Source organism: Mustelus asterias, chromosome 24 (genome assembly GCF_964213995.1).
Source record: "Mustelus asterias chromosome 24, sMusAst1.hap1.1, whole genome shotgun sequence".
In the NCBI taxonomy this organism is placed as follows: domain Eukaryota; kingdom Metazoa; phylum Chordata; class Chondrichthyes; order Carcharhiniformes; family Triakidae; genus Mustelus; species Mustelus asterias.
This window is the reverse complement of record NC_135824.1, coordinates 8,719,257-8,740,146: the sequence shown is the minus strand read 5'-3', so window position 1 is coordinate 8,740,146 and position 20,890 is coordinate 8,719,257. Positions and strand designations below refer to the sequence as shown.

The 20,890-nt window shown below is 38.8% G+C and overlaps 1 protein-coding gene across 9 annotated transcripts in view; it reads right to left on the bottom strand.

The window, feature by feature from the left end:
• Window positions 1-2,098: 2,098 nt before the first annotated feature.
• LOC144511190 (D-glucuronyl C5-epimerase-like) overlaps window positions 2,099-20,890 on the bottom strand; it is a 108,933-nt gene continuing 90,141 nt past the window's right edge. For all 9 annotated transcript variants that reach the window (XM_078241263.1, XM_078241258.1, XM_078241261.1 and 6 more), the window contains 2 exons: window positions 7,783-8,025; window positions 2,099-6,507 (listed from right to left, as the gene is read on the bottom strand). In XM_078241263.1, the coding sequence (XP_078097389.1) occupies window positions 5,483-6,507; window positions 7,783-8,025 (1,268 nt within the window). In that variant the 3' untranslated portion in view covers window positions 2,099-5,482. The remainder of the gene's footprint in view (window positions 6,508-7,782; window positions 8,026-20,890) is intronic.

The following is a 20,890-nucleotide window of genomic DNA, read 5'->3' as shown; positions in this document are numbered from 1 at the left end:
TTGCTAATATCCAAAAAAATACACCACAGGAAATCAATATTTCAGGAACACTTGCACATATCAGTGGAGTTTCATAACACAACTTGGGCGTAAAAATTGCTTATACATTTACCTACATAATGAACATCATAATTCAAATGCAATTTGCTACTTGACGCACTTTGGGATGTCCTATAAACATTGATGGTGACATTTTAAATGTAAATTTCGTATGCTTCCATCCACATGACTAATTAATAATAAATGGTTGCGAATGGGTATATTGTAATACAAATTTGCAACGAGCATGAAAAATGTTAGTGCTTTTCACCCTTCTACCCTATCACAAACCTTTCCTTTGTTCCTTCCTCCCAGTTAACATTCACTGTTTCTCTGCACAGATGCTACCGAACTTGAGTATTCCCAGCACTTATTTAACTTCAGGTCACCTAATTTAACAGAGACAAAATAAAAATCAAACTTGGGACTTCTCTGATCTGTTTCAGTTCCACGTTGGGCAATGCATTTAAACCTGAACCCCAGAATGCTCTGCCTTACTTCATCGAGTAAAAAGTTTAACAACACCAGGTTAAAGTCCAACAGGTTTATTTGGTAGCAAAAGCCACACAAGCTTTTGGAGCTCCAAGCCCCTTCTTCAGGTGAGTGGGAATTCTGTTCACAAACAGGGCATATAAAGACACAAACTCAATTTACATGAATAATGGTTGGAATGCGAATACTTACAGCTAATCAAGTCTTTAAGATATAAACAATGTGAGTGGAGAGAGCATCAAGACAGGCTAAAGAAATGTGTATCGTCTCCAGACAGTGAGACTCTGCAGGTCCAGGCAAGCTGTGGGGATTACAACTAGTGTGACATGAACCCAATATCCCGTCCTCATGTGCGGAACTTGGCTATCAGTTTCTGCTCAGCGACTCTGCGCCGTCGTGTGTTGTGAAGGCCGCCTTGAAGAACGCTTACCCGAATATATCACGGGCATTCGGCCTCTGATATTCGCGTTAGCGTTCTCCAAGGCAGCCTTCACGACACACGATGGCGCAGAGTCGCTGAGCAGAAACGTATAGCCAAGTTCCGCACATACGAGGATGGCCTCAACCGGGATATTGGGTTCATGTCACACTATTTGTAATCCCCACAGCTTGCCTGGACCTGCAGAGCTCTCTGTCTGGAGACGATACACATCTCTTTAGCCTGTCTTGATGCTCTCTCCACTCACACTGTTTATATCTTAAAGACTTGATTAGCTGTAAGTATTTGCATTCCAAGCATTATTCATGTAAATTGAGTTTGTGTCTTTATATGCCCTGTTTGTGAACAGAATTCCCACTCACCTGAAGGGGCTTGGAGCTCCGAAAGCTTGAGTGGCTTTTGCTACCAAATAAACCTGTTGGACTTTAACCTGGTGTTGTTAAACTTCTTACTGTGTTTACCCCAGTCCAACGCCGGCATCTCCACATCTTAATTAATCGAGGCATAGTTTCAAGTCACTGAACTAGTAATTCAGAGGCCCAGGCTAATGCTCTGGGGACATGGGTTCAAATCTAACCATGGCAGCTTTCAACTACAGGAGTGCTTTGATATTTTAACGACAGTGGGCTCCAGTTGGCAAACGTTACTTGTCTAGACAAATCAGGCAGAATGTGGTCTGTCCAAATCAACATGTTAAAATACACATGTTAGTTTCTCGTAACAGTTGATTTGTCTAAATATACTATTGACACATCTAGTTCCTTTCTCCATTTACAGAACTATGTTTGGCTATTTTTCCTTGTCTGAGAATGTAATTCAAGATTTCTCAATCCACGTTCATGCAAAGGGATCTTAGACCAGTAATCATCCTGTGACCTACTTATATATAATTTCTAGAAAATGGCAACACTGAAGATGGTATTTTGCTTAAATAATAGTTTTGCTAGTGACATTTTAAGAAACTGAATGTTATTGCCAAGTAACAGTGAATATGGAATTTTAGACAGATACGGCCTAGACACAGTCTTTGTTCAGGAAAATGAAGAATTGCATTTGTAACCTCAGATTTCATGCAAACATTCCACATTTATGCAACAGTCTTAAGAAAAACCAACAGAACTAGGAAGCTTCTTTTTAAGAAAATGTTTTATTGTACAACTTCAGTAAGCAAAGATACTCAGCACAGCAAAGATTGATCCAATCAATATTTTTATATAAACATAGTTGTATATAGTCACTTTATTTGAAAAAAATTATGAATTCTTGCCGTGTACAAAATGGCAAAGCTGTACAACTGTGTGCACATTGTGCTTAACAAATGCAAATCGGTACAGCTCTAATAACACTGCCTTGCCCTGTCAACAGGCAACAGTGTTCAGTAAACAGTTTATTGCATATCCAACATATGGTTCAAATCCACGTGTAAAAATACAAGTTAAAATGATAAAAAATACAGTGTGAATGAAAATAGCAGCTTTCAGTGAAAGTCTTGCACATTTTCCAGACAGGGTACATCGGCACAAAATCTACTATTGTGCTTGTGTATGATCTGTTTGCATATACCCACCTGCATCTTGCATTTTAATACATCCAATGAGCAGAGTGATTTGTAATATTACGAGTTATCAACAAGATCTTCTCGGGTGCAGAGCAGTTTGGATGATTTTTTTTGTATAATGCTTTGGTATTGACAACACTTAAGCTCAGAAAAAAATATGATTTAGAGCTATGAACATAATTCACTAACAAGAGGAGGAAAAGAAACACAGAACAATACATTTTTAATATAATACCATCACCAATCGCTTTACAAATAGGGAAATGAACCATGGGTTGGTGGAAGAAAAAGAGATTCAGCATACAGAACATTACATCAACAAAAAAGCTTGGCTAACAAAATAGCAAATGCCAAATATTTCTATGCCCATCCAAATGCCATAGTGAACACCTCTCAAATATATATCATTTAGTTAAATCAAATGGATATCAGTTTTGCACAGAAAATGAAAATCACACTGTTGGACAACATTCCATCCAACATAACCTGTAACTTGATTTGCAAATTAGCTTTACAATCTGATTTGAGCAATATACCTATAAATATTGCAGATGGACCTGTATCAACACAGACACTCTCACATTTGCAAGGTGGCAGGGATAACTCAATAAAAAGAGGAGAGATTGTCTAGTTCCTTTTATTCCATGTTGGTTTGCTGATTTAAATTAACTATTATTTAGGAATAGCAAAAAAAAAATCAGATCTTATAAAGTCTGCTCCTTTTCTGACTATAATTAGAATTTGGTGGAATATTAGGAGAGCTGGAAGATGCAACTTCCAAACAACCTCATCCATAATTAAACCAAATGACCACGTCAACACCAAAGCAAACCTCTCAATCCATGCATCAATGCTCCTAACGTCAAAACATTGATTTGGTTCCATGTATAAAAAAAAAAGAGGTTTAAATAAAGGAAACCAAGCAAGATTTCCTTCACCATCATTTCGTCTGTTTCCTATGCTAAAGAACAGCAACAGGATAAGAAAACCCAAGTGAGGCTGTTTCCTGATTCTAAATATACTCAACACAATGCATTTCTCCCATTCCCCAATAACTATTTTGGGTCTATTTGGAGAAGACTATATAACAAATGATAAATACCAGAAAAAAGACATGTTTTGAACTTGGGAGATGCTCTGGCATTAAAAACAGTTATGAAAATATTTTTAGTTTACTTTCACAGTATCCAAATGATTTTGGCATTCAAATCCATTTCTGGGCTGGTGATATTTTCTTGTCAAATGCACACTACCTTAAAATACAGTAATATAGCTTTAACATCCATCCCTTCCCTGACCCACTCATACTATTTGCTGAATAGTTTGGCAGCCCAAGCCTTGAAATAAAAAAACAGATAGACAAATCTGAGATACAAACATAGGGCTGGATTCTCCGACCTTGCCAGCAACTGGGATTCTCTGGTCCCGCTGCAGTGAATGGAGATTTGGCTGCACGCCAAATTCTCCATTTTCACCGGCAGCGGGGCATGAAAGGCCAGAGAATTCTGGCCACAATATACTAGAAATACAAACAGGTCAGTCAGCACCTGCAAAGTTCAGTCAATTGCTACTTTAAGTATTGTTAATCAAAACCAATGAAAGGCCGCACCCGAAATGTCCTTGACAGTAACCTGCCTTTTCTCTTTATGGTCGCTGACCCACTTGTTTTGCATTTCCTGAATTTTCTGTTTTTACCAGGCTGTGAATGTTTAAAATGTACTATGTCAAACAGTTAGCTCATTATATCAACAATTCTTTGACAAGATTATATTGTCACATTGCCTGTCATGAAGTGAGAGAGAAGCAATGCCCAAATCACGCAAGCACCTTCACTGCATTCAAACAAGACTTGAAAAAATAGTCTAATTGTATAACCATAATCATAAAGTAATTACTGTATTACAATGTGCCCTCAAATAAAAGTTTAATCCTAGGAGGTTGCTACTCAAATCAAATGGAAACAAGAGTGAATGAAGAAAATGGGTTTAGAAAGTGGTGGAGGCAAAAGAAAGAGTGGAAATGGCACCAACCACCACTTGGAACTTATTGATTCCATTGGAAACCAAATTCACCCCTTGCACTCTAATACAAGATCCACTATACATATATACTATACTTGTGCAGTTACATTTTAACTTTGTGTTGTGCTTTGCCATGTGCATCAAAAGCTAAATGAGCAATAAGCTTTGAAGGACCTTTTTTTAAATATACAATGGAAAAATATTCTGTGCCCGTTACAGATGAATATTTAAAGAATACATTTTTACAAAGTTCATGCTACTCAATGTACTTTATAAGAGCAGCCTCAACCCTAAACAGAAAATAAAATGAAAACATGCCAACAAACCACCTTAGGGGTCATTCACAATTTTCAACATTTCATTCAGCATAGAAATTAATACATTAGTTTGGTATTGGGGCTAGGATCATAGACAAGGATACAAAGTCTCTGAACAGAAAAGTGTTCGAGACTGGTGTAACTACTTTAAAAATAAACAAGAAACAGTATTTCATCTACTGACAAAAAGGTAAATGATTTGATGGTATAACCAAATAGTTGCAAAAACAGTCAATGCTGAAGAAAAACAATTCTGAAAACCACAAAGGCACAAAGAAAAGTTTATACCTGTAAAGCAGTGAGCGCTGATGACATGCGTGAAGTGCCAGAAAGAGGTTTTAAAGTGTTAAGATTAATGAGCATGCTGAACTGAAAGCTTAATGAGTGTTTCACTTACAGAAAGACAAACAAAAGGATGTTTAGTCCGGGACATTTTTTCTAACCATTTGATTTTTTTTCCATACAGAATTACTGATTGTTACACTCAGTGTGCCAAGAGGAAGATGGCAAGGATACAAAAGGTACTATTTGCACACTTGTAAAAACTTTTAAATTAAGGAACCTTTCCTTATATATTATATGTATGATTCATAAGATTATAATTTGGCTTTCAGCTCTAATTGTGCTTTGCCCTCCCTCCTTTTAAATAGGACTTCCACCTCTTTAAAAATTCCTTAAAGATAGGTGCATCATCGACTGTGCTCAGCAGTTGCAGCTGGTTGATGTGGGTGGTGTGGTAATCCCAACGTGCCAAGTTTGGAGCTGTACCAAGCATGAAATGGCGGAGATCGTAGATTGTACCTGAGCCAGTGTCATACAATGGAAGCATGGCTTTCAAAGACTCCATGCCACGTTCGTACAGTTTTTTAGCTTCTTGTCCTAGTTTCTCACCTGCAGTTTCTTTGAGGTCATACAGACCCAGTAGAGAGTATATGAAACCATTCAGAACAAAGGAGCTTGGAACAGTTGGGTATTCTTCATACCAATCATATTTATTCATAAACACAGCTTTTACCCCATGATCCTCTGACTTGAGGGTATAGGGCACCACTGCCCGCAAGGCTGAACTGAGGTACACCTGTTCCTTTGTAAGCAAATATGCTCTTACAAGTGTAGACATGGCTTGGCCTTGTGCCATAGCCGAATACCAGCCAGGCTCCAAAGACTTAAAGCCCTCACCTAGCTTACGTGTTACCATAATTGGCCAGCCGCCCTTTTCATCCTGATTTCTTACCAACCAATCGCTGGCAGCAAAGAAGGCAGGCATGTGTGCCGTGGTTGCTATTGTGATGTTGTCAATGAAGCCTTTTCCCTTGGCAACCAGCTTTATGACTTTCTTGGGCATTATTTTAGTCTGCTTTACAGCCTTAGTGTTGGATAAGCCAACTCCCTTCTTCAGGTCAGTTACCAGATCTCGAGTAATAGTACTCCAGCTAGTCCGGGGGCCTATACCATAGTAAATATCTTTGTCTTTGAAGGCTATAAGCTGTGTGTTTGTGACATAGTGAATTGTAAACAGCTGGTTCTTCTCAGTTGTCTCCAGTACCACTGAAATGCTCCCGTTTGTTAAGAATTTAATATCAAATGAAATGATGAAATCTTTTCCATTTCCTAACATCAGATAAACACCATCCGAAGATTCTGAAAAGAAAAAATATAAATTGAAACATTTGTATAATACTGTAAGTGTGTGCAGTTTTCTATTGAAGTTTTTCTATTAGATTTGTGAAAACATGTACATTCATACCACCAGTTCTATTCTTGACAATCACTCCAAATTTCAGAAAACCATTACTGTAGATGTCATACCTTTTTTTTTTAAAGTTTAGTTTATTTATTGTGTCACAAGTAGGCTTACATTAACACTGGAATGAAGTTACTGTGAAAATCCCCTAGTCGCCACACTCCGGCGCCTGTTCGGGTATGCCAAGGAAGAATTTAGCGTGGCCAATGCATGTCTTTCGGACTGTGGGAGGAAACCAGAGCATCCGGAGGAAACCCACGCAGACACGGGGAGAACGTGCAAACTCCACACAGATATAGTGACCCAAGCTGGGAATTGAACCCAGGTCCCTGGCGCTGAGAGACAGCAGTGCTAATCACTGTGCTACTGTGCTGCCCAATGCCCCATCTTACACCATAACATTACATCCTTGGTCAAATCATTGCACATTGCAGCAGACAAGTTGGAATGTGTTGGAAGGTTTAACATTAATCTCAGGTTTCGTGCTTTTTCTAGAGTTGGATCAATGCAGCATAGGATTTTGCAGATGTTTGGTGTATAAAATAATTTTATCTTTAAACACCTAGGCAATTTTCAATATCAGGCATTCCTATTTCAATAATAGATTGTCCAAATTTCCTAAATACTGTCTGAGTTCCTATAGTTATCAAATTTCAATTATCAAGCTTTCATGAATCAGACCAATGGAAATAACCAACTTCTGCAATTCAGTCTTTTAACAGGTTTCAACTCAACCTTTTCTGTACAATTCATTGCGAATTTAATGCATGCAGAAGGAAATTATTTGCATTCTTTTTAATCTGAGGTTTTTCAGGTCAGATAGTTTTGAGATGCCAGCCAGCAAATGAATAGATCTTAAAAATTTTCTCTAAAAAAATTTTTTAAAAATCAATCCATAAATCACTTGAAAATCCATTAGTTAAGACATTCTAAGTGGATGTGTCTGTGGCCTATGGGATCTTGAAATTACTTTGCCATCAATAAAAGGAGAGTCCTAGAAATATTACAGACTTCATAACACAGCTTGTCCTCCCTTTTTACAACATCAAAAGCTGGAAACCTTTTCAGAGTTTTTCTACAAAGATCCGACGCTCTGATGCAGACAATAGTTACTTCATTGTCTTTCCTCAGTAATAATGCATCAACAAGAATTGATCAGCAAGATAAAATACCTGCAGTGAACTGTTTTACATTGCTGGATCTGGTTTTGTCAAAGACTGTAGAGACTGTACAACCCTTTGGCACAATCCAGTCATTTTGCCTTGTGCCTTTGTCTCTCTTCTCCGCGATCTCATACACTTCGACATGTGGTGGTTTTTCAGTGAGGTTCTTACTGTAGTGACTTAGCCCATATTGTGCTATCTGAATAGGGTAGAAATAACCCTGAGGTCCCCATTGGGTGGATAAAGGAACACCTAAAGGAGAGAGAAGAAAAAGATATCAGGACAAAGTTTAAAATAACCCAAGAACAATGAAATGTAGCTTTTTGAAATAGACACGTCAGAAAGGACCTGGACATTATAGCGATATCAAACATGCTTGAAATGGAACACATTTTATACGTGAATTAAAAGCATTAAAGTTGACATTAAATCAACAGAAAAGAAATAAAATGCCAGCAGTAAAACTTTTCACAATTGGTGGCATCTAAAAGTACTTCTATAGTCAAACAAGGTTTTATTTCACTATTTTCACCTTTATCAGGGATGTCATGTCACTAAATTCTCTATTATATCTGCAAGTTCTTGCCCTTAAGGTTTTTTCCCCACCTATGGATGCACGTGAACATAAGTATCAGACCTTCTCTCTACCCTTCTATCAGGATCACCGAGATTAGAATTTACAATGGTGAAACCACATGCATTAATTTGGCATGTTATAGTGTCATAGAATCATAGAGGTTTACAGCATGGAAACAGGCCCTTCGGCCAACTTGTCCATGCCGCCCTTTTTTTAAAAAAACCCTTAAACTAATCCTAATTGCCCGCATTTGGCCCATATCCCTCCATACCCATCATACCCATGTAACTATCTAAATGCTTTTTAAAAGATAAAATTGTACCCACCTCTACTACTACCTCTGGCAGCCTGTTCCAGACACTCACCACCCTCTGAAAAAATTGCCCCGCTGGACACTTTTGTATCTCTCCCCCTCACCTTAAACCTATGCCCTCTAGTTTTAGACTCCCCTACCTCACATGACAATTACGTCACATGACAATTTTAATCCTAAATTTTGATAGTTTCATCTGTTTCTTTGCTAGATTAGCTTCATAAAAATAATTCAATATCTTATCAGTATATGGTCAGGTGGATAACAGAAACTCAATATTAAAATCAGGTGCCAGTGACGCATTGATACTGTTCAACCCTTTGTGTCATTTTTCTTATAGCAACTGAACCAAGTTCAAGGCTGGCTACTTAATCCATATTCGATTAATATCATCATAAAGAATGCTGGTACCAGTTCTTGGAGGAATAATACACTTAAGTCAATAAACTCCAATGAGTCACAAAAGCAAAATACTGAAGATGCAGGAAAACTGAAATTAAAATATAAGCTGCCAGAAATACTCAGCAGGTCAGGCAGCATCTGTGAAGACTCAGAGTAACAGAGTTAACTGAACAGGTTAAATGTTGAGTATTTCCAGCATTTACTGTTTTTATTCAGCTCTGTGATTTGCTTTGAGATTTATAAAAATTAACTGAACTCAGTAAAATTTTGCCTCGTGTTATAGGTTATACTGGAATATGGTATTTTCAGTTATAACTCAATGTCTTACAAGGTTTAGAAGAATTTTTTTTCATTTTCGCAACCTTGAGATATCCCAAAATGTTTCAAAGTTGTCATGTAAGTACTGAAATTGATAAGAGTTGGAACCTTGGGACAGAAGAAGAGCTGGTCTTGCTCTTAATTCACCATCTCAAAATTGCTCCCACCTGCAATGACAGATTTGTGACTAACAGTAGGTCACACTACAGTCCCGGACAGAGTTAGTGTGTTTTACTCTTATCCGTGATGGAGTGTTTTAATGCGTGAGGTTAGTGTGTTTCCTTACCCTCGAGTAGTTTGTCTCCATTTAAATTATTTCAGCAGCAAGCTTTTTGTGAAATTAAAATAACTAACGTTATTTATTAGTACACACTTGCTCCAGAGGTTTAAATGCCATGTCCTACACACAAGCACATACAAAGAGTAGATACAGATAAAGAAAAAACCCCACATATGCCACATGCTCTGAGAAGACGTCCTGACACCACATGGGTTTGGAGGCCTACCTCTTGCAGTGACCCTGAAGGTGACATCAGCACTCAATTTCTTTGCCTCTGGGTCTTTCCAGGGAGCAACTGGGGTCGTTTGCAACATTTCTCAGTCAGCAACACACAGTTGCATACAGGAAGGCCCATCATTATGTAAACCTTGCTCTGGACAAGAATAGCCAGGCTCAGAGATTCAGTCTTCACAACTAACTCTGGGTTGCAGGGAGCAATAGATCGCACCTATGTGATTATAAGGGCTCCCTGGCAGCAGCCTTTATGTTCATCAACTGCAAGAGCTTCCATTCCATCAACATGTTGTTGGTGCGTGACCATCAAAAACAAATATTTCATGTGTGCACGTTTCCCTGGGAGTTACCATGACTTCTACATCCTCAGTCACTCCCAGGGATTGTTGAGGGGCCAGAATGTCTGCAGGGATGGTTGCTGGGGATGAAGGATACCTATTTAAACAGTGGCTAATGACTCCACTCAAAGAAAGGTACAATGCAGCTCATTCCACCACAAGCTAGCTCCCTCAGTGGAGACCATCGGACTTCTGAAGATGCACTGAAGAGGGTTTGCCCCCTGATTGCAGTTTGCTGTACCCTTCAAAATCTGGCTATGCAGAGAGGTGAGGCCATGCCAGAGGCTGGGGGAGGAGGAACCCTCCTCAGATGAAGATGAGGAAGTGCAGGAAGCCCTGGGGGATGCTGAGGGACAACATAAATGGTGATGTGGGAGGTATGCCTGTGATACCCTAACATTTGCTGGAATTGCAAATGTGGACATTAACAGAGAACTGAGCTTGACTGCAATGTTAATCTTTTGGCAATCACAGCATCATGCATAAAGAATGACCATTAGGGTGGAAGAACCAGTGGGCTCCCCATTTACTCGAAATGTACACCAACAACAGGAGAAAAGTGGAAAAAGTATATAAACATGCGAATTAGGAGTTGACCATTTGGTCAATCGAGCCTGCTCCACCATTCAATAAGATCATGGCTAATCAGATTGCAGCCTCAATTGCAGTCCTACCCTCCAGAAAAATTAAATGACAAATTACTGAAATGACATTGAAAGCAATATGTTGTGATATAGAGCTGTATTGGAATATATTTTGCAGTTGTTTCAACAAAAAAAAGCTCTCACATGAAAGTCAATTGAATTCCAGCAATTCCATGCTGTTATTTCACAATACCTTTCAACATAATAGAATGTCCCAAGTGCTGCACAGAAGTATTATAAAACAAAATATAAAGCTGAGCCACATAGAGATATTAGGTCAGATGGTCAAAGGCTTGGTCAAGGAGGAAAGGGGTGCAGAGAGATGGAATTCCCAAGCTTAGATCTGAGGCACCTGAAAATGCAACCACCAATTAAAACTGGAAATGCTCAAGAAGCCACAATGAGATGACTGCAGAGATATCAGAGGGTTGTGGGGCTGGAATCATTGAATCTAGAAGAGAAATATCTATCAAGAAATATATTTTGTCTTTAGAAATGTCAGTCGAACAGAATTTAGGAATTCATATAGAACAAAGAAACTTACACCACATACAATCACATGCAGATACTTCTAGTATTACATCAGGCAAATTGTGAAAATGGCATTTTATTAGCCAATGAGTGAATGAAAAAGCAATACCAAAAGCATATTACAGAGTGAAGAACAATTTCTACCTCGAACATGCCTTACGGTGCCCTGACAGCAGAAATCACAAACCTCAAAACATGAAGCTCCTTTGCAATTCTATTGGATTTGAAAGCTTGCTTTCTTGGATACATAGGATTGTTTGTTCACTTAATTAAAAAATATGTAGTTTTGTATTTATTTATTAACTGCACGCTAGCCCATCATAAATATTAATTTCCTCTCCACAACTATTACAGCAAATACTGGAACTGGATTCTAAACATTTACTACAGTTCAATAGTTACATAAATTGTTACTTCGCTGATTACTTCAAAATTATGGTTTACCCTACTTGACTAACCAGATTCAAATGTGTGTGTAAATAATGTAACATTAGTGTTCAGTGTTTTATCAACTAATTAGTATTTTGGTCACAAATTTGTCAACCATTGTACAGTTAATTCAGTTCTCAAATTGGTGGTTAATTTCTACATTAAACCGAGTTTAACAGTGAAAGGCTGTTGAAAAATTCCCATAATTATCACAATTTTGCATCAACAAATCTAGGAATTTAGTTTAGCAAAATCCTTCATTTTATAGATTGGGAGCAATGACATTAAACTACCAGAACGAAGATACAATTGTTAACCATTGTTGGTTAGAAGTCTTTTTAACCACTCCTGCTGAATTTCTTGGGCAGATATTTCGAAACCATGCTTTGCAAAATAATCATTCTTTATAACAAACCAACCAATCTTCTTCCATCATTGCATAATTAAATAACATACCCAAGGCAATAAAGTATGTTGCTATTCTGCAATTTCATGGTAACTGGGGCAATGGAGACCATATTGTAAATGCACGCTATATCATTAGTAAAACATTAATATTTACACTAATCAGTCAGAGCTACCATCTGTAAGTATTCACAATGTGCAGCACTGTAATCCAATTACAAAAGTTGAAGATGGTTGAGATCTATTTTAAAATATACTGATAGATTCCCAGGTGTCGGTGGGGAGTGACCAAGCATCTCTTCACCGGTGCTGATTATGGAAGCCTTGAGGGCAGACCTTGAGGGCAAAGATGCAGACTGCCCACAAACCTTGTGCCAGTCTGCATCTTTGAATCACCAGGAGTCATCAAGTTGGCAATGAGGTGTTGGGTGAATAGGGCTCTTGTATCAATGTCTTTAAAGTGCCTCAGTGTTGATTTTCCTGAAGCATTGTTTTTGTTGCTCTAGCTGCTTTGGGGCTACATTGATTTTGGCCACAGAGCGAAATAGATGGTGTTCTGTCCAGCAGTTGTCAGCTCCTGTCATGGCGTGGTTGTTATGCACATCCTTGCGGTCCTTCACTTGGATGACAATGTAGTCGAGCAGGTACCTGTGCTTGGAGAGAGGATGTTGTGTTGCCATGAGGCCTTGTACTGACAGAACAAGGTGGTGGTTAGGACAAGGCTGCATTTTGGGCATGTAGTCAGGAACAGGGTACCATTGATGTTGAAATTCCCTACCCCCGTCTCTGACGATAGCACCCCCCAGAGGTCTGTGTTTTTTCCAACTCTGGAGTTGAAGTCACTAAGGAGGATCAGTTTGCCTCCAGTTGGGACTCGGGCTGAGGATTGATCGAGGCTGGAGTAAAATTCCTCTTAGGACTCATGTTGCTTCCAGTGTTGGGGTGTAAGCGCTGAGTTCTGACATGACTGGTTCTGGGCTAGGGCGTAATGGAAGGGTCCTGAGGCATTTGTTTATCCCACAAGGGGTGTCTGACATAGCCAACTAGTTGTTTTTAGTGTTGAAGCCCAACCCCATGGAGGTGGCGATGTTACTCTGGTTTACCTTTCCAGAAGGTGGTGCAACAGCTACCTTGTTCCTTGAGCTGACCTCCCCTTGCCCGCCAGGATTTGCTCCCGGTGATGTCAATGTCAAAATGCCTGAGCTCCTAGGCAACGATAGCAGTATGCTGTTCCGGTCTGTCATTGTTGGGTTGTCCATGTGAATTCTGAGGTCCATTATCATCCTGCTGAATTGTTCCTCTCTTCAGGCGCAGAGTGATTTGCTGAATATTAATAGTATTTTCTGTTGCCTAATTAATCATTAGAGTTCCTGTTTGATTTGATGCAGAGTAGAAAAGCAGACTGGAAGAATACTGTAGTGCCTCAATGCATTTTATTATTTAACAAGAAATCAATTTTTTTAAATCTTCAAGCTTCTGTCAACAATGTAAAAAAACAAACTAACACTTGAGTAATTTAAGAGTCACTTGGTGGCACAGAACTTCAATATTGCTAAAAAAGAGACATGCTGTTGAAGCTTTTCATCTTGTACTCATCAGGACAGAGGCAAAAATACAAAATTGGCAAGGTGATGGCATAGTGGTATTGTCACTGGGCTAGTAATCCAAAGACCCCCAGGGGACCCAGGTTCAAATCCTATCATGGCAGATGATGAAACTTCAATTCAATAAAGAAAAATCTGGAATTAAAAGTCTAATGATGACCATGAAACTATTGCCAACCAATGTCCTTTAGGGACGGAAATCTACCATCCTTACCTGGTCTGGCCTACATGTGACTCCAGACCCACAGCAATGTGGTTTATTCTTAGCTGCCCTCTGAAACAGCTGAGCAAGCCACTCAATTGATGGACAATGTACACCCACATCCAATAAATAAAAGAAAATTTCAAAAGGGAACAACAATTTATACTGCATGAGAAAAGGATGCTGATCGGTTGGCAAGTCAACTCAGATTGGCAAGTTGATTTGGATTGGTCGAGGCATTGGCATGGGGAATGCACCACGAACAGTTGTCCCCCATGCTTTTTTTTGACTGAGAAAGCCACAATGCCTAGACATATACACGTTCTTTCTGCTTGCAGAAGACAGGGCCTGCATATGAATCTATGAGGCTTCCAGCAAGCGGAGGTGAACCATATTGTGGCCCCAATTGAGAATCTCAAATTGGCTGTTGCCGTAATTCTTAGCACACAAGATTGTTCAGCAAGTGTTGTCCAATCAGGGAATCATATATAATGTCGGATCCTATATTCTAAGTTTCGCAAGTATAGGCTGATTGTGTGGGGGGTATTCTTGCGAACAGCCAAGGGACATGCTATTTGAAACGATCTGTTACTCGGGATGTACAGCCTCCATAACTGGCATCACATCGGTACTGAAATTCATATAACACATCGCTCATTTGTGTGGAAGGCAGAACGCCTTTTCAGCTTGACAGCAGCGTTCTGTTTGTGGAGAATACCACTCATGTTGTTACTGCATTGTGGTTGTGTGAAACAACTAGCTTCACTTGTTGCTCAAATTTTTGAGACACCTTGTGCTTCTAGGGTAATTTGAAGTAGACTGGGCACTTTCCCGGACCGAAAGTAGCTGCCTTTAAGGGGAGATGGAAGTGCAGTACTAACATCACTGGACCAGTAATACAGGGACCCAGGCCAATGCTCTGGGACAAAGGTTCAAATTCCACTACAGCAGTTGATAGAACTTGAATTTAATTAATAACAAACCTGCAACTGAAAGCTGGTCTCAGTAAGTAGTGACCACGACAACCATCATTGATAGTTGAAAATGCATCTAGTTCACTGATACCCTGTAGGGAAGGAATTCTGCCATCTTTACCTGATTGGCCTACAGGTGGCTCCAGATCCGCAGCAATGTGGTTGGTTCTTAAGTGCCCTTTGAAATGGCCTAGCAAGCCACTCAGTTCAAGGGGCAATTAGGGATGGTGAACAAATACTGACCCTGCCAGCAACTTTCATATCCCAAGGAATTTAAAAAAAAACCATTTATGAGTCTGCGTGATATGAAATGAACAATGACGTAATCAGGGTTGCCCTTATCCCATAGGATATTTTTGATGCATCCTATTTTGGAATCAAGCTTCCATGGTGAGCAAATGACTCAAGCCCCATTTATAAGGTTGCGAATAAGTCCAATCTTATAGCATGTGGGCCAACGGGTGAAGCTAGCCTTTTCACACAGCTACAACATAGTAGCAACATGAGTGGTATTCTCCACTAACAGAATACTGCCATCAAGCCAAAAAGATGGTCTACCACATAAATGAGTAATGTGGTACATGGATTTCAGTACTGATGTGAAGCCAGCTATGTAGGTCATATGTCCCAACTGGTGTATTGTATTAAACAGCACATCGCTTTTGTTAGTCGCAACAGGCAAGTACTGACTACTCAACCAACCTGTGCTCGCAAAACTCAATATCGGGTTCAATGTTAAATGTAACTGTGATTGTTCAGTAAGTGCTGTCCAAGTATACTAAAAAATCTATTTAAGATCGTCATGCTCACAATGTAGCCCACTTGCACTTGCTAGAGGCTACATATATTCACAGGTAGGGCCCTGTCCTCTATAAGCAGTGAGAACATATTCAGGCATTTCATCTTTCAATTAAACGAAAGCATGGGGAACAACTGTTCCCTGGTGCATTCCTCATGGCAACACAGCAACCAGAGGTGACTTGCTTTTTCTGAATTTAAAAACTTTGGGGGATAACTGTTCCCAGGTGCATTCTCCATGCCAACACCTCAACCAGTTTCCACTTGCCAACCAATCAGCATTCTTTTCTCATGCAGCACAAGTTGTTGTTCCCTTTGAAATTTGGCATTCTTGTATCTGTCCTGATGAGAGCGAGACTAAAAGCTTCCACAACATGTCTCTTTTTGCAGCAAAACTTATCCAGTAATGCAAGGCAATTTCAAAATCTTAAATTTTGAGACAGGATTTACAAAAAAAAATCTTCAGTCAATTATTCAGGTTTATTTGCTTAAATGGCTAACAGTAATTACATTCAAGATGTTGGCACAGAGAATTTCCCTTAGTAAGTATGTCGCTCTTGTCTTTTGGGACTTGCTAATACAAGTTTCAACCTGCTGAGCAAAATTACAGCATTTTTACATCAAGCATTCTCATTACCCCTATGGATATGAATCACTTCATTAGTTAATGCCAAATTACTCCTTTCAAGGTTTTAAACTCTTGCATTCTGAATTGTGCAACATTGAGTTTCATAAAGTATTAACTAGATCCATTAAAATTGAATTGGGAATGGATTGAAAAATAGATTATTGCATATTGCTTTAATTATTTCAAAAACTGCACTATTATTTTCAAATCCAGCTATTATAAAATTTAGCAAGTCTCAAGTCACATCCTTTGAAATTTTTTATCCAGGAACATACTTTAGATGAAATGACCAGCTTAAAATCATTTATCAACTCAGGGACATAGGATGCATACCTACAAAATTTGAACATTACTTGGTGAGAAAAATTAACAAATGTTGGAGCTGTGACTCAGAATAGACCATATTGAGAATGGATCAAGTTTGTGAATTAACCATCCATGTAAGATTGGACACAAAATATTACTCGAACGGAATGAACTCAAGTTCATATTTAATAATACTGCAAATTTATATTTCCATTAATGTAACTCCTTTCTCCAATCCAAAGTCAGATCCAAAGAATTATCTTGAACTGCAACTATTGTGGTTTTATGCAGGGGAAGCTGGTAGCAAATTTGGTAATATAAAGGCCACATAAAAACAGCTGCAATAAAAGGCCAGTTAATATCAGTTTTTGGCACATAGGTAAAAATACTCTTGATGCTGGAAATCAGAAATAATAACAGAATCTATTCAGCAGGTCTGCCAATATCTGTGGGAAGACAAACAAAGCTAATGAACTGAATTTTATCCAAAAGAAACAGACAGCTAATGTGTCAGAAATCTGTTTTCTGACCCAAACTCACCTTTAATCCACCCATTTCCAGCCAGAAGTTGGGCAGCAAACCAACCTGATCTAAGGAGGCGGGTTGCAGCTTTAAATACAATAATGAGTATGCAGCTTTTGAAATTCAACAGCTACTGGGTAAGTTTCCTGAGCATTGTAGAACTCAGAGGCATCCTTAAGGTGAGGAAAGTGGATTCAGGAGTTAAGTGCATTCACACTCCAGCTTAAGGAGACTCAGTGAACAGCTAGATCCCCTCTCACTGTGGTCCCCAAACCCTTCCAAACCACCCCAGTCCCTGAAGCCTCCAATCAATCACTGCGTCAAAATTAAAATCTCTAACCTGAGTCTTCAATATCCCTCCATCATACTCACTGCAGCTCATCTTGTCTCACCTCACCAGAAGTTGTATTGTTAGAACAGATGTGATATGAAGAAGAAGCTGGGAAAATGGAAACAAATCCTTATGTGAAGCAGGGTGGGAGGAGATGTAATCAATGTAAGTGGAAAATAGGAGGATTTGCAGGTTACAAAACAGGCTGAAAAATGTGTCTACCAGGTAGTTCTGTTTCTGGATCCTGGAAAGGAAGTAGAAGCAAGCTACGCAGGATTGGGGATATGAGGTCGGAAGCCAGGCGGTGAGGGTGGGTAAAATAAGATTTTTGGAGAAGATGAGGTAGAGATGATCTGGGATGTGAATGGCTTGACCTTCAGTGCTGGAGTAATGGTTCGGGGGAGATAGAAAGCGATGTTTCAGAGTTGGTGTTCAGCCTCCACAAGACAGAGTTTGTTCGCCAAGCAATAGTAGCACCAACCCCTTGCCAGCAGGTTTAGTGAAAATGTTGGTGTTAAATCTGAGAGAACAGAGCACTGTAAGTCCAGAGGGATGTATATTAGAGTGAATTAGGGGATTGAAGAAATTAAAATGGCTGATCATCAGAATTTGGTGATAATTTGAGACACATGGTAAACGTAGCAGGCTTGGAAGGAACAGATGACATGGACAAAGGACCAAATGTGAAAGCAATTGTACACCCGATAGAGTGAACAAAATTCTTGAAAGATTAGACCAAGGTTCCTCTGGATTTTGTCTTTGACAAATGGCAGATATGAATAAATTTACAGAATAATGTTTTAAAAAATTTTAAAATGTATTTTCAGGTGAAATTTTATGGAAAGTTTCATGACAATTAGTACAACATCTTCTACTGACATGTGGATGAGATAAGATTATGGGCTAGTCTAAAGCTTACATGGTTAAAAACAACATGGACAGCAATGATGAAATATAGAACATTATTACAAATCAAGAAATTATTTCTTTATATGATGATCTTATGACCAGGCGCTGTGACCATATATGCCATCACCTTAAAATTAATTGGGGTCATTGAGGCTATTTTTAATATGAATGCTAAAAGTCTATTTCTTGCTGAACAAAGACAGATATCTTTATTGCATTGCTTCTTACTAGGCCAACTAAAGTTAATAGCAATTTAGAAGCTATAATATTCAAGTTCACAACCAGAAATTTAAAAGGCACAGCGCCTAATGTACGTTCAGATGAAATTTTATGGAGTAGTTTCATGACAATTAGTACATCAACCTCTACTGACATTAAAAATTGCTACAATACTCAGGACACAAGAGTATTTGCAAGCAAATTTCATTACAGCATTCCAAAGAGATTTTTTCTGGAATTTGGCAACCTGAACTACGTACACTCCATCACATACACATCACAAGGCTTACAAAAACAGTTCCCATGAATTAGTTCACATTTCAAAATTTTAACCACATTTTCCGGGAGGTCTTGCCAATTCACGTGCCTGATGAGACTTTGAAACAAACATTTGTGATGTGCATGCTTGTCTATTTAAGGTTTTGTAGTTTTTATAATTTGGCATTAACCGATTAATCCATTGCTTTGAGAATACTATAGGATCTGAGCTAGAAGTAGAATGAGGACACGTTCTCTGGTGGGGGTGGGGAATGGCCTTTTCTCATCCCTGACTTTTCTTACCTTCAAGACATATCAAAATGTGATTAACGTGATGAGATACATTAAGCAAAACAAAAGGGCAGCTTCTTTGCCTGAAAATACCAATTCCTTCCTGACAAATGCACCAATTTTTGATTAGCAACTGAAATCTATAAAATGCTTACTACTACATTCAAGTGAACTATGGCTTCTTGCATCGCAGCACCAGACAATCAAAAGCGAATAAAAAATGTTTCTGCAATAACATTCTTGCATGAAGGTTTATACAAGACACTATGTTAATCTGCAGGCTTCTGTTAAAACTTTGCATGAAGAATATAAAAGCAGAAACAATATTAGTCTGATTTTCTGAAGGAACAAAAAATAATTCCAGGAGGCCAGTTGTTGAAACTCCTCAAATTCTTAGAACTAAGAATTGCTTCAATGTTATCCCCATTTGAGAAGCAAGTTGGAACTATTTGGTTTAATAATATTGTCAAACTATCTCAAGTTTCTGTACACAAAATCATAAATCAAATTGAACTGCATGCAACAAAGCTTGAGTTCTAAATTAGATTTGAACAATTCAGCTAAAGTAGGAAAGAGATTTTTGAATTTTGTTGACTATTAGAGACCATTCAGAGAATCAAAAATACCCATAATCCAGTAGTTGCAATAGTACAATCTCAACATTCCTCAGAAAAAAGACAAAGATGAATTCTATATCTAGAATATATTTGTCATGCCTTGAAGAAGGGAAAGGGTTCATTTTTTTTTGTACTCAATGTATTTTGTGCCTAAAAGGTTGAACTTTGTATCTGGAATGTATCATAAACATAACCCTTCCTTATGGCTAGTCACCCCTTTGTTTATATTGCTCCTGGTAGTAGTATAAGCCATTTGTTCATGTCTTTCATCTTTAACTTTTAGTAGCACAAGCCATTTGTTCTTGGTTTCATCTTTAACTTTTAGTAGTATAAGCCATTTGTTCATGGTTCCCTTGCTTGTTTATATCATTCTGATAAAACAGACAGTTAAATGTAGATGTAGGGTTGAAAGTCTTACTTTTCCCATAGGCTTGTGTATGATTTAAACAAAGGAAGCAGCTACCAAATGGTAGAGTGCGAGAATGGCCGTTTGAAGGAGGATTCCCACTGGGACAGCTGCAATCGCGCACAGTCACTTCAAAGGAAAGGCCGCGGGAAGAGCAGGGGACCAGAGGTGGCACCTTGGCTACAACGACCAGGAGAATTGTGCTTTATGACCCAAGGATACCAGATAGTCTCTAGATCATGGTTAGAGACTATCAGAAGCTGTTAAAGGAACTATAATTTATGATCAAGGACTGTTAACTGGACTTTGCTTCATGACTTGTATTGGGAACCCTGATGTATAAAGGTCCACGCTTCTTGTGTTCAGAGAGAACTTTGGCTTCCGCTTTCAAGGGGTCAGGTTCTCCCTCAAGCTTGTGAGAATAAAGCCTACTCTATTTTGACTCATACCAGCCTCAAGACGTATATTTACCGACTTCATGCCTTATTTTACAACAGGGGGGTGAGCTAGCTCAGTTGGCTGGATGGTTAGCTTGTAGTTCAGAATAACACCAACATCGTGAGTTTGATTCCCATTCCAGC